This window comes from Nansenia antarctica (assembly GCF_963989245.1).
Source record: "Nansenia antarctica genome assembly, chromosome: 19".
In the NCBI taxonomy this organism is placed as follows: domain Eukaryota; kingdom Metazoa; phylum Chordata; class Actinopteri; order Argentiniformes; family Microstomatidae; genus Nansenia; species Nansenia antarctica.
In genome coordinates, this window is record NC_137692.1 from 11,941,721 (window position 1) to 11,955,833 (window position 14,113).

A 14,113-nucleotide genomic window follows, 5' to 3' on the forward strand; every position below is an offset into this window, starting at 1 on the left:
TTCACAGGGGCGCTACAGACGGCGCCACGATCAGGTCCTGAGAAAGCTGGCGGAGGTGCTGGAGGGGGGGTAGACAGGAAAGCACCACCAGCAGAACACCCACATCCACTTTGTCAGGGAGGGTGGAGGAAGAAGAAGAAGCACCAGGGCAAGAGAAACACCAAGGCTCTTTTCCTCCGACCAGGAGTGGAACATGAGAGTCGATCTCGCTTTTAATAAAGCTGAAGAAGGCAACAACATAACTGGCAGAGGAGGCAGAGAAGGGCAAGTTTTGGCGGTGGCTGAGGAGGAAGGACAAGTGTTGGGGAAAGAACACCTGACCCAGACGCCAGATGCAGGGGGTGGGGCAGGGAGACGTCCCTATCATTACTCCGCCACCAGGAGACGTTCCAGGATTAAAGGAGCGAAGCGATGAGTGGTGGTTCCTGGCTGACGACCCTGCAGCTGACCCCTGACCCCTTTAGGCACCGGAGGAGGTGCGACAGGCAGTAATGCTCAGCAGGTTATACCAATTGTTATACTAACTATTGTTCTTAATCTATATAGTTTCAACTATGATTCACTGTCAATATGTTAGACATGTTTTATCAAAAAAGAGAGTGACCTGCATTTAATAGACAGGTGACAAACAATGGGGAAGGCAAACAATGGGAAGACATAATTATGTGACAGCAGCTTGTGTTCTAAGGGAACCAGTAGCCACAGTCTTTTTTTCTTTGCTGGCTGGGAACATGAACCTAGTGATGGAGGTGTGTTACCATGACTCCACTCTCAGCCATGTTCTTGAATCATACTATCCATTATATGTCATTTATCTCCAATTAAAACATTGTTTGGCTTCACAATGTCATATAATTGTCTGATAATTTACTGGATCCAATTACCCAGATATGCATTGTACACATATAGCTACTACTAGTGTCTGTTTTGAGAAATTTCCCAGTCACCATTTTTTTTTAAATTAAATTAACCAGCATTGTCTCTGGTTTCTTGTTTTTGAATTAGTAGGAATAGACAGACTTTATCTTATAACTTTCAGAGAAAGATAAAGCTTAAAGTTGCGTCGAAATGTATTTCCTAAGTGGGTCAGAGATTTTTCCTTTGATAACAGATGGTGTTTGCTTTCCGGTGGTAATACATAAATGTGTTCGGTGGAGGCGTACTCTCTTGCTTTACAATGGTATCAACATGCAAGAGCGGTCTTCTGCTCATCATCATTATCCTGGCTGACTTGAAATGAGAGAATCATTGGAGAATGTATTTTTACATTATATTCTTGAGAAATTATACACTCATGAGAATATCTTTCATACTGTATTCTTTGGCAGTCATACATGCATGGACATATGTGTTGACTGCTAGAACATGATGTCTTCGCTTTGATGCCCAGCATTGTACTACAGACAGTATCGTAGAGAGAAATATAAATACTTTCTATGCACAGCACGCCACTCTATTCTGAATAAGTACACCACATGGGTAGGAGAGTCACACTATATCTTGTGTGCTAAGTAAGCCTTAAATTGTACGAATCATTGTAAGACATACAGTATATCTTCTTCAACTATTTCAGATTTCAATGTATGACACATCATTTGGAAGCTTACAATCTGCAGTTTCAAAATCGGAAAAACAACATAAAAATGACCTTGCCCTACTTGAGGACCTTTTCACCACAGCCCGTCAGATTGGATTGACCACAAAGTGCAACCTAAAAACTCTCCTTTCCCCCCAAACTAGACCCCCACCGGTATGCCTAGAACAGGTCAATGGAACACGCTTATCTCCACGGCACTCCACACCACCCTGACTCACCTAGACACAAGCAACACCTACGCATGGATGCTGTTTATAGATTTGAGCTCAACAACCTGGCCCTCAACACCAGTAAGACCAAGGAGATCATTTTGGACTTCAGGAAAACTGGGAGCTGCGTACACTCCCCCATCTACATCAATGAGATGCAGTCGGAGCGTGTTCCCAGCTTCAAGTTCCTGGGTGTCCACATCTCTGGTCAATGGAAAAGTGCCATAAGATACTCAGGAAGTACAGGATCCTCAGATCCCGTACAAGCAGGCTACAGAACAGCTTCTTTCACAGAGCTCACTCTGATGAACAATACACTGGGGTACAATGAATGACTCTCCATATCCCCCGACACCTACATGGGGGTACAATGACTCTCAGTACCGTCCCCCTGTCACTCGACCACTGTGGTCAATCCAATCTAGCCTTTGCACTACTGCTAGTTGCACACACCCCTGGTTAATGTGAATGCTCAATTACCCTTTGCACTACTGCTTTTTACAAATACTACCTTTGCACAAACCATCTTTTTTGCACACTGCACATACCTCGTTTGATATAGCCAGTACGTATACATCTGTACATACCATACTGAACATAGCTACCTTAACTGTACATAGCTCATAACTGTATACCTCTAACTACCGTACTTGCCATACTGTACCTATCTCTATGAAGTTGTTTTATATCTATTATATCTCTATTTGCACTTCTGGTTGGATGCTAAACTGCATTTCATTGTCTTGTACTTGGACTCTGCAATGACAATAAAGTTTAATCTAATCTAAGCTAATGCCCAGCCTACTATGGCGGCATCGGAGGTGAAGGATATATCCTTCCTGGAAGATGTCCAGGAGCGTGTCAGGAAGTCCTAGGACAACCTCGATGGACCCATCGACACACCTGGGGTTGTCAGCTGGTCAGTCACCTGAAGTCCAGGTTGAGTTGAGGAAAAAGACAAGGAGGTCTACGCCACTGTCCTTCCCCTCAAGGACCACTCTGGTTTGGACCACTCAAGGACCGAGATTCCGAGGTCACCCTCTGCAGTCCAGCCACCCCAGGCCAAGGACTGGTCCTGCCCAGAACAGTGACCTCAGCCAAAGGACACTCTGTGATCTTTCTCCACCCCAGGCCCCTCCGGGCAGACCCCCTCTCTGGACCCAGGAAGAGGAATAGGAAATGAAGCACAGAGTGCGAGCGGGTGCAGTGGCCTTCAAGACTGTGTGAGTGTAGTGTCTTTATGCCTAATAAGTCTGCAATAAAAAGTTCCTTGGCACACAGGCCAGAGATGTGAAGAGTTCCTCTAATAAAAACAAAACTCCACCTCAAGCCCACCATGCGAGAGACGCGGCCCCTCAAGGAGACGGCTTGGAGGCTTTCAGAATGTATATAGTGTGAACTGGCTTGTGGCGCAGGCAACCGAAGCTTGCTCATTCCCAACCAAATGGTGACCTTCTTTGGTCTAACTCTGGTCTCATTCAGAGGTTCCTTTACCCCAGCTAAGCGTAAGGCGCTGTCCGGATATCTGCAGGTGTTTCTCCCAGCTACCTGGGTTTCGTACCACACGTGTCTGAGGCTCTAGGGTTTAATGGCTTCATCGATTGGGATCATTTCGCTTGGCCTCCTCCACATGTGAGACATTCATCTCTGGCTTCACTCCTACTTGATCTGTTTCTTCGCAGGCAGCGATGAGTGCTTGTGCTTGTCCCCACACAAGGTTTGGCACCACTGATGGGTAGAGTGATTGACACGCACAGTTCCAGGGTACACATCACTTCAGGGATGGGGGCATTATACAACAAACACTCAGTAAGCAGCGTTCGGTCGTGTCTGTTACGCACAGCACACATACATGGGCTCGAGAACTTCACTTCAATACATCTGCACGTTCTCCCATTCCTGCATGGACATCACATCCTGATTAGAATGGACAATACATCCAGTGGTGTACATCAATCACCAACGAGGAACAAGCTCTCTCCAACTCCTGTCTGGTTGTTGACATGGAGCAGCAAACATTTGTGACATGAATGACACCAGGAAGACTGAACACAGGAGAGGACTTACTGTTGCGGGGAGGACCCCCTGCCAGTGGAATGGTGACTACACTGGTCATACCAGAGGTTTACCAGAGGTTTACAGACTCTACAGTGTGACAACCGATCTGCTTTCATTGCTGGAAAGAACACAATGTCTGTTATTCTTTGAAATCCCAGATGCACTCGCTCAACACACGGTCCTGTATTCCTTCCCTCCAGTGGGCCACTTGACAGAGTGAGAGTGTAGGTTTGTCCAAATTGGCCCAAGAGACCAGTTACTCTACGTTCCCCCATGGCAACCTCTCACTGTGCAGGGATTGTCCCAAGTGCATCGCATGCTGATGGGTCTATGGGTCTGCCCATACACTCCGCATCTTTTCTTTCTTTTCCCTTCCCCAACCCTCCCCACAAAAGGGAAATAATATATCTTTATATGTATTTTTTTTTTTTTGGCTCAACCATATATAGAGAGAGTTTTTTTACTGGGTAATTTATGTCCATTACGGTTTATATATATAGGCCTATATATTATTATATTTGTTTATCTTAATATATATACATTTTGTATTGGTATATATCTACTTCACATGTATTTCTTTATTGAACCCCTGGCTGCTCCCAGTCCCAGTCTGTCCCTTCATTCTCAACCACCCTTTCTTGGTTTCCTTGTACCATTTATTTTCTAATTGTGCTGTGATGTCTCACATAGTTCCTCAACCTTTGAATTATTAGAATCTGCACAGATTTTAAAATGAATATTTTTGCTAAGAGTATGAATGTTGATTAATGATTGTCCATCTGTTACTAAGGCTGAGTTTACACCGCCAAGTAGAAGTAGTTTCTTCTTTCTTCTCCGCCTTAAAATGTGGGCAATATTTTGCGGACCTCTAAACATACTTTGAAAAGCAATGGCGTAATATTATAATATATATAAAAGGGATGATCATTTCTGTCTCGTTTACGTCCATTGCAAGTGCCGGCTGTCTGTTTACTTTTGTTTTCGATGTACGCATGCAGGTTGTTTCAAGTGTTACGAGTGTCAGCACAGGTATCGGATATGGGTCATTTTAAAAAGTAGATTCAGATGTTCTATCAGGCGAACATTCTTTTGGTTGCAATCATTTTATACAGTATTGTAATTGGAAAAAAAACCTGTAGTGATGGCTCAGTTATTGTTTTATATACTGATTCATAAACTAGACGCCATGGGATAGGAACATAACATACTCCCAGTATTTGCGTATTCTACACGGCACAGTGGTCAATGTTTTTGACATGAAACTGATATACTGCTCTTTTTCAGCCATTTGTGATTTTTTATGTGAGGGAAATAAACTAAATCATTACCTTGTAGCGGATGCTGTAATACAGCAAAACGTCAAGCGTCTCGTCCGGTGTCTCAGTTCACGATGTGCGTTTCGATAGGTCTGGAAATTCCCAAAATCTGCTGTTTTGACTAGTTTTATCGGGAAATCACGCCCGGACAATGCCAAGAGAGCCGAATACGACCACTGCCGCTACTAGCTAGCCATCGCTGCTAAACCAGCTGGGCCCTCACTGCGGCCGTACCGCTACTAGTGGTACCCCTGAAGCAGACTCACAGCAAACAGGCCCATTCTTTGGGCCTTAGCTGGTAAGTCCCTCTTCCAATAATACCTGTGCAATATATACCATTTACCACCTGACCTGGACTCCCGTGTGGAGTAAGTCCCGCTTGTGTGTAAGTCCCGCTCTGTGCTATTGCTAGTTCACCACAACTTAGTAAGCTTAGCCTACTCGCATCTACAGGCTACTACTAGACTGACAGCCGGTGCCTTCTTTCGCATTCTTGTACTGGCCAGAATTGTTTTTCTCTCTCTCTGTCCAGTGGAGATGACACTACTCTCCTCTCCATGGGTTGCTCCGGTTGACTGGAACTTAGCCACCAGGTTGCGGAGCTGAAGGGTCGGATCTCAGTTAACATGCCTCCCCCGCCCCCTCTGTGCTTGTTGGTTGTAGGCTCGTCTATGGTCCGCCATGTCGCAGTCCCGAAGGCCAAAAAACACACTACTTCTCAGGAGCCAAGGTCTCGGACATCAACGCTGTCATCACAACGCTGATCGATGATGACCTACAAGTCTCCTCAGTCATCATCCACGTGGGGGCAAACGACACACAAAGTCAGAGAAGTCAGAGGAGCTGAAGAGTGACTGGCTAGACATGGCTAGACACAAATGGATCAGCAGCTCTTATTGAGACTTCTCCCCCCAACTATAGTTTTTTTCAATCAACCAGAAATGGGGAAAGCTACCATAGCGTCAAATAATCTAAACTGCAGGAGCATATCCGTTGATGTTTTCCCCTCTTTTGAATATCATGCCACAGCTATGAAATGTTTACCACCAGTTTTGACGGTAACTGTATACAGGCCACCTAAACCATGCTCTACCTTCCTACCTGACCTCTCTGAGTTCTTGTCCATTATCCATCCCAATTATGATAAGATTATCATTGTTGGAGATTTTAATTTTCATGTTGATAATGAGGCTGACTTGAGGGCAAGGGATTTCATTGACCTCTTGAACTCTATGGATTGTATTCAACATGTCAAAGAACCCACTCACAATCGTTGCCATACCCTCGATCTAGTGATTACAAAGGATCTTAAGGTCTCTATATCCACTATCAGTGATCTTGCCCTCTGTTACGGCTGTGTTGTGTACACCAGGGGGGTATTCCACGTACGTTGATTAGTATATCGGCAATTAAAATAAAAGCCGCGTTCAGGCAACTCGTGATTGGGAATTAAGCCTCAGGTGATTCCTCGAACGAGGATCAGGCTTGTGTCATCAGTGTTCACAGAACACCAGTTTAGAAATTGCTGACCGATTAAATGCGTAGGTCATACTAGCCCCAGTTATTGTTATATGTTCATATTTTAATAAATTAATATTTACTACTGTGGTGAAATCAGCAGCAGGCTACATACAGTCATATCATCATGATGGCATAGTGGTATTGACCGCTGCCATGGTAATAATTTGTCATTTTAGGACGCTGGTTCAAATCCCTCTTCAGACACACTTTTTACTGCATTTCTCTATCTGAATCTAGGGTATAAAATGATGGTGTAGGCTAATTTACAAGAACTGACACGATTACAATGGTGTTTGAAGCCTTTCTGAGTAGTAAATTATGTTCTTCTAACTGGACCCTGGATTTGGCATAGATACTTTTTTCTTATGATTACTGATGGATAGATGATTCACAAATCGATTTACATGAAGGCTTCGGTTAAATGTAAAAAAAAATAAACATTACATTATCGAACCGGCAACCTTCAGACCTCTAGCTGGCTGCCTTAACCTCTGCGCCAAACACACCACTGTGATGACGGCAATATAAGTTGATAGACATATCGATTATTATTTTTTTTTTACTTTTTTGTTTATCTATATCTATCACACTTTCAAAATATCAAGTTATCTATCACACAATCAAACTATTTATCTATCTTTCTATCGATCACACTTTCAAAATATCAAATTATCTATCTATCACACAGTCAAACTATCTATCTATCTCGTAAAAAGTGGGAACTAATATTTCCTAAAAGACACTTGACGGAACTGTCGTTCGGGATGTAGTTTCCGCCTGTGAGACATTTTTGACGCACTTATTACCTAAACCAGCCTGTAAACCTACTCGCTACCAGGTTTGCTCTGAAGGATTGGTTGCATAGCAACCAAGCAGCGAATTATTTGAGCCACATTGATGGAACCGAACGCAAGCTGAAATTAGTGCCCGGATCTGATTTAAACCTGGATCAGATTTAATCGTGCTTCGTGGAATGTGGGCCCTGTAGTGTGTTTGTGTGTTGTTTTTTGTGTTGTTTCTCCCAGGTGATTGTCCTTCCTCCTGCCTACTACCATGGCGACGGCTTGATTGAGCACAGGTGCGCTGGATAACGGATAATGACTGGTAAAATTGGTAACTGGTAAGATTCAGATTCTGTGTGATATACATTTTTCTGATATACTGTATCAATAGGCCTACTATCAATCTTCTGTAATTTGATCTTCACACATATTGTTTTGTACTGATGATAATTGTACATTATTATTACATAATTGCAATGATCATCATTGAGGGGAGATGGAGAAGATGTTTTTTTGTTTGTTTTGTTATTTTCTTTTCTTCATATATTACTTTTTTCTGAATCACATGTCCTGTTAGTTTCTATTTTTCTGTTGTTAGCCTAATCTCTTTTAACCAGAAAACTGTCTTTGTTTAAGTTCAAGTATTGAACTTGATGACCTCTGAAGGCACATTTGAAACCCTTCCACACAATAAGAGGATCAGCTGTATACCTATATTATGGTCGAAAAAGTCAGTTATAAATTATTTTTATTTTAAAGTTAAGAATAAACTCTCATTTAAAAAAGTTCTGATTACATTTCCAGAAGAGTTATTTGAAGGCCAACTAAATCGTTCTGGTTCGCATTCTGTCACCTATCAATACTTAACTGTGCACAAGAGAAAGACACAAGGATATCAAGCCTTCTTCCACCTTCACCACCAAGTCAAGATGCCTAGCTTGATTTAGCATCCTCCATGTATACCTCACAAAGTCATTGTTTTCTCCATATCCATTAGTTCTAATGCATCCATAATAGTTGTGGTCTCTTTGTGCGTGAGTGGGTGATCATTTACAGTATGATTACCTTTACGGTCCATTGATGTTATGTCAGGTCGTGTCTTGTTCCTTAGGATGGTTGTCCTTGTTTCATGATTTTTAATTGATTGTTTCCTGTTTATTGTTTGTTATTCATGTTGTCTTTCGTTTCGGTCACTTCGCTACCTGCCCTTGTGTGTTTCCCACCTGTGTTTGTCTACCCCGCCCTGATTGGTTTCAAGTGTTACCTCATCATCTTTCCCTATGTATTTAGTCTGTGTTTACCCATGTCTCTGTGCCTGTTCTTTGTTGTGCCTTTGTGTCAAAACATACCAGCAATTCCTAGTCATGTTTTCAAGTGTTTATTTCATTATATTTATATATTTATTTCATGTTTATTTATATAGCACATTTACAATGACAAAACAGCCGACCAAAGTGCTTAACTGATAAAACACTAGTAAAAGAAAACAACAAATAAAAATACACAAAAACAAGGTGCAATACATAATACAACAGATGCAGAAATAAAAGTGCAGAAAAGTGCAGTTGTCAGGAGGCAGGCTCAACTCAGGTCAAAGGCCAGGGAGAAGAGGTACGTCTTAGCTAATGTTTTAAAAGCCTCAACGCTCTGGGCAGATCCTAGTGTTAAGTATTCATGTTTTTCAGATTGTTCTTTTTGTCTGCTCCCTTGTTACGATCCCAAATAATGTCCAGGGGATGAAGGGAGTAACAATTTGAATGAACCAGGGACAGGAAACAGAGGAGGACGGGAGAATATAAATGAACCAAAATATATTGTAATAACTTAAAAAATAAACAGGTTTCCCAAGAAACTTAACTGAAAACGACTTTCTATTAAAAAGGAGAAAGCCGAATAGATTAATTAACAATGTAACAGGTAAATCACATAGTTAGATTAACAATGTAGTAAGTAACTAAAAGTAATGCCTGTTACGACTCCCATATCTTATGGCTCTACGCCTAGAGGGTGTAGGGGGACTCGAAACATAAGGGTGTATGTTACCACTTATTGTGGGAGGGAAAACTAATAAATGGCACAGCAAGAAAGAACTAAAGTGCAATGATTTAATAAGACAACGGTGGTGAGGTACAAATACACAAGCCATAGGACAACAGGTAGGTAGACCATGAGCGGTGTCAACCCAAAGAAACCAAAATGAATAACGTGTGACCCTACCAGTGTACAATTCTAGTACATAACGACAGCCGCTCCTTTGCCTAATGTATTTAACAGAGATGAGCCTACGTGTTGTAATGTATACCCCAGGGTATCTCACCTACTCCTGTTGCCTATGGCTGGTGTGTGACACTACAAATATAAAATAAACTGTATTCAATGTTAAATCAAATAAATAAACAAACCAAGCTTAATCTTATCTAAACAAACTCCTAAAAGGGAAGGTACATACTAAATAACACCAATAACCTAAAGCTAAGAAACTAACAAACAGAACACAACCAAAAGCAAAACCAGTCGACTGACAATGAGACACAATGAAGAACATTTAAAAAACATTTTATTTTACCTTTATTTTACCAGGAAGTCACATTGAGGTTAAAACCTCTTTTACAAGAGAGACCTGGCCAAGACAGGGTCAAAATAGTAGCTTAAAAAACAGTTCAAATAACAAGACAGGACATAAGACAGTGGCAACAATACAATAGACAAACAATGGTAGGGGTATTTACAAGGTGATTAAAACATTGAGAAGTCTAACCAAAGCAGGTACATCGAGCGGTGACCACATCCTTTAATCTACGCTTGAAGATACTTATGGAAATAAGGGCCTCTAATTTAAAAGTAGTCTGTAGGTCATTCCAAGACCAAGGGCCATAATAAGACAAGCTTGCCCTTCCAACATTGTTCATGATAAGTGGCACCTTGTATTGTAGCCATCTACGAGACCTGAGACCCGAGCCACTCGGTATAGGGATGAACTTCAGGCGCAGATAATTCGGTAAGAAGCCAGAGATGATTTTAAACACAAGAGTGTACCAGTGTTGGAGCCTTCTGACAGAAAGAGATGGCCATCCAACCAGACTATACAGTGTACAGTGATGGGTCCTGAAGGCACTTGGTGATGTATCTTAGAACCGAATGATACAGGGAGTCTAGCTTGGATAAAGTGGACAGAGAAGCAAACCTATATACTGTGTCACCATAATCCAGTTGTGAAAGGAAAAGGGCGGAGACAAGACATTTTGTGGAAGCCAAGGAAAAGCAAGATTTAAATCTATACAGGAAGCCCACTGTACGCTTAAGCTTTATGGCGAGAAGATCAACATGATGTTTGAAGTTGAGGTGAGAGTCAAGCCAAAACAGACAGGCAGCCCTCTGATTGGAGGATGGGCAACCCTCGGATTGGACGGGATTGGAATGATGAATGGGGGGAACAGATTGGCCAATTGACGACACCTGAATGTAGAATGACAGGGGAGAACACAGAAGGGAAGGAAACACCAACAAGGACACATGTGGACGTAACAATGCCAAAAACACTATGAACGGACACACTAAACAGGGAGTCAAGAATTACAGACACTGGCACACACTACGAAACTGTAGTAACCCACACAGAACCAAAGCTAAAGCTTTAACCACACACAACTCTGAAGCTGTAGACTGGCCCACCATCTGATAGTCTCTCCCAGCTTTTTATCCTCCACCGTTGAGGAGCGAGTGAGTACAGCTGTGTTCACTCAGGCTGTCACCATGGCGATAGGAAAGGGAAAAGGGCAATCACCTGGGGAATCAGAAATACTTTTATTCATTTATTATCAATGTACGGATACAAATATTCTTGGGTTCAGGTTCATTAGACATTGGCATTGCAGCAGAAATACAAGATTGATAATAGAATAAGCAGGATATAAACAGTCAACAATCAACAACAGGTGTATATACAATAGTGTCAATAATAGAATAGGTGAAAGTAGCATTATGCAAATCAGCATATCAACAGTCTTGATGTAAACAACATTATGGACAGTTCAGGTTCAAGTAATAACAGGTTGTGCAAAAAAAATGCTGTTGCAGTGAGATGTGACACACTGTCATACGGTATCAGGGTTCCCACAGGTCCTTGAAATCCTTGAAGGTTTGTGAATTTGAGGAAAAAAAAATCAAGGTCTTAAAAGTTTTTGAAAATAGACATGGGTCAGAATAGACATGAAAGTGCTTGAATTCCCTCTCTCTCTCTCTCTCTCTCTCTCTCTCTCTCTCTCTCTCTCTCTCTCTCTCTCTCTCTCTCTCTGTATTGCTTAACTTTACACATATTTCACAATATATTGTTTTGCTGTGCTGTGGTAGAGAAGGCAAGAGACCATCTAGTGTTCACACATTCAAGCCTCTCTTTTTAATTGTTGTCCGTGAGCGGATAGTTCCTATTATATACATTCTCATCTAGATCTGTCTCACACTATGCCGTGTTGGGTCCTTGAATTTGAGGGAATTGAGTCTTGAAAGTTCTTGAAAGGTGCTTGAATCTGATGTTTCAGAAGGTGTGGGAACGCTGGGTGTGCAATATGGTGCAAAAATTGAGTAGTGCAGTAGAGAGCAGTATAGAGTTCAAGTAGGTAGTGACCAAGTAGTTAGGTCGTCGTAATATGTATTGTTAATGCAGTTGGGGGATTGCCTTACGCCAGCGCGTTTCTCTAGGAGCCTGATTGCTTGTGGGAAATGGCTGTTCGACATCCTCTGGGTTTTTGCCCCGAGGCTACGGTACTGTTTCCCCCGATGGCAATAGTTCTAACAATTTGGGTCGCTAGGGTCCTTGATAAACCTTAGGGCCTTGCTGACACACCGATTGCTGTTGATGTCCTGGATCGAGGGTTACACACACAGCCGCTGATCTTTTCGGCTGTCCGCACTACCCTCTGCAGCGCTTTGCGGTTTTGGGGCAGTGCAGTTCCTGTACCAGGCAGTGATGTCACCTGGAGAGACACAGGAAACAAAAACACGCACACACACAACCACACTACAGCCGTAACATTCCTATTGGATTATCCGCTTTGTCTTTCAACTGACAACTTGTACCAACCCCTGCTTTGCCTACCTCTTACTGGGTCATGTGCCTACCTATTGACTGCTTACTTGTGTACCAAATCTGTTTTGGAAGTGAAGACTATTCTCCTCATCGGGATCCCTAGCAGCTGCCTCCAGAAACTTCAATACACCCAGAACAGCGCTGCTAGGATCCTGATGAGGGTGCGCAAATATGATCACATCACCCCCATCCTCAAATCACTTCACTGGCTCCCCGGCTCCCTCAGAATCGAATTCAAGGTCTCCCTCCTCACCCACCAGTGCATCCATGGAACTGCTTCCCCCCCTACCTCAAGGAATTCCTCAATACCCCTCAGACCTCCTCACGTACCTTCCGTTCTACTGCCACCAACCTCCTCAAGACCCCCAGGACCAAGCTCCGCACCATGGGAGATCGGCCCTTCTGCTGGGCTGCTCCCAGGCTGTGGAATGCTCTCCCTGAATGAATGAATGAATGAATGGACTTTATTGTCATTGCTACAGTACAGGTACCAAACAACGAAATTTAGGAGGGGTGGCTCCCCTGGTGTTAGGAAAGGGAAAAAAAAAAAAAACTTTTAAAAAAAAATCACAAGAAGGGAAGGAGCTGGTTTACATAAATAAAGGCTATGTACACAATCCACTGTACTATACTGTACAGATAGTCGACTAGGGTTGTCATATTGCACAATAGTATTTTTTCACGTTATTTAAAGTGTCACAGTTTGCAGGCTTGAAATGTACATGTTTGTGCCTCAGCACTACACCTGATTTTTTCAGTCCAGCAGCTGCCTGACCACCTAAGGGCACCACAGTCTGTGGATGCTTTTAAACGAGGCCTTAAAACCCACCTTTTTAATAGAGCCTTTTTTTTTGCCTTTTAATTGAAAATGTTTATTGTTTTATCTTCCTGTTTTTAATTGTAGCACACTGATATTTCCTATGTTAAGTGCTTTTATAAATACAATGTAGTATTATTATTATTATTATTATTATTATTATGGATTAAATGTTTTTGTCTCTGAGTCATGCTATTGAGTCCTCAGCCTGAGTAGTTAACCTTTACAATTGGTGTACGGTACCAGTCAAACGTTTGGACACACCTTCTCATTCAATGGTTTTGATTATTTTCTACATTGTAGATTAATACTGAAAACATCAAAACTATGAAAGAACACATGTATAGTAAACAAAAAAGTGTTAAACAAATCAGAATATGTTTTATATTTTAGATTCTTCAAAGTAGCCACCTTTTGCTTTTTTTGTGGTTTTCTCCCACGTATTCTAGAGAAGAGAATGCTGGGCGGTGTTCAGTTTCCTTTTCCACTGACACACACACACACACACACACACACACACACACACACACACACACACACTCCAAGCTGATCGAGGGAATGCCAAGAGTGTGCAAAGCAGTCATCAAAGCTAAAGGTGGCTACTTTTAAGCATCTAAAATATTATTATTTATAATATGAATTATTAAAGCGCCTATTCCAAGCACATTATTAAAGCGCTTATTTCCTTATTCCAAAGCGCATTACAATGGCCTCTCATTCACCCATT

The 14,113-nt window shown here is 42.1% G+C and overlaps 1 protein-coding gene across 1 annotated transcript in view; it reads left to right on the forward strand.

The window, feature by feature from the left end:
* Positions 1-411: 411 nt before the first annotated feature.
* Positions 412-14,113, forward strand: part of LOC308173880 (VPS10 domain-containing receptor SorCS3-like) — a gene marked incomplete at both ends in the record, with an annotated part of 75,205 nt that continues 61,503 nt past the window's right edge. Inside the window, 5 exons of the mRNA XM_080548933.1 lie at positions 412-476; positions 1,820-1,998; positions 2,938-3,029; positions 3,489-3,541; positions 5,844-6,004. Coding sequence (XP_080405059.1) covers positions 412-476; positions 1,820-1,998; positions 2,938-3,029; positions 3,489-3,541; positions 5,844-6,004 — 550 coding nt within the window. The remainder of the gene's footprint in view (positions 477-1,819; positions 1,999-2,937; positions 3,030-3,488; positions 3,542-5,843; positions 6,005-14,113) is intronic.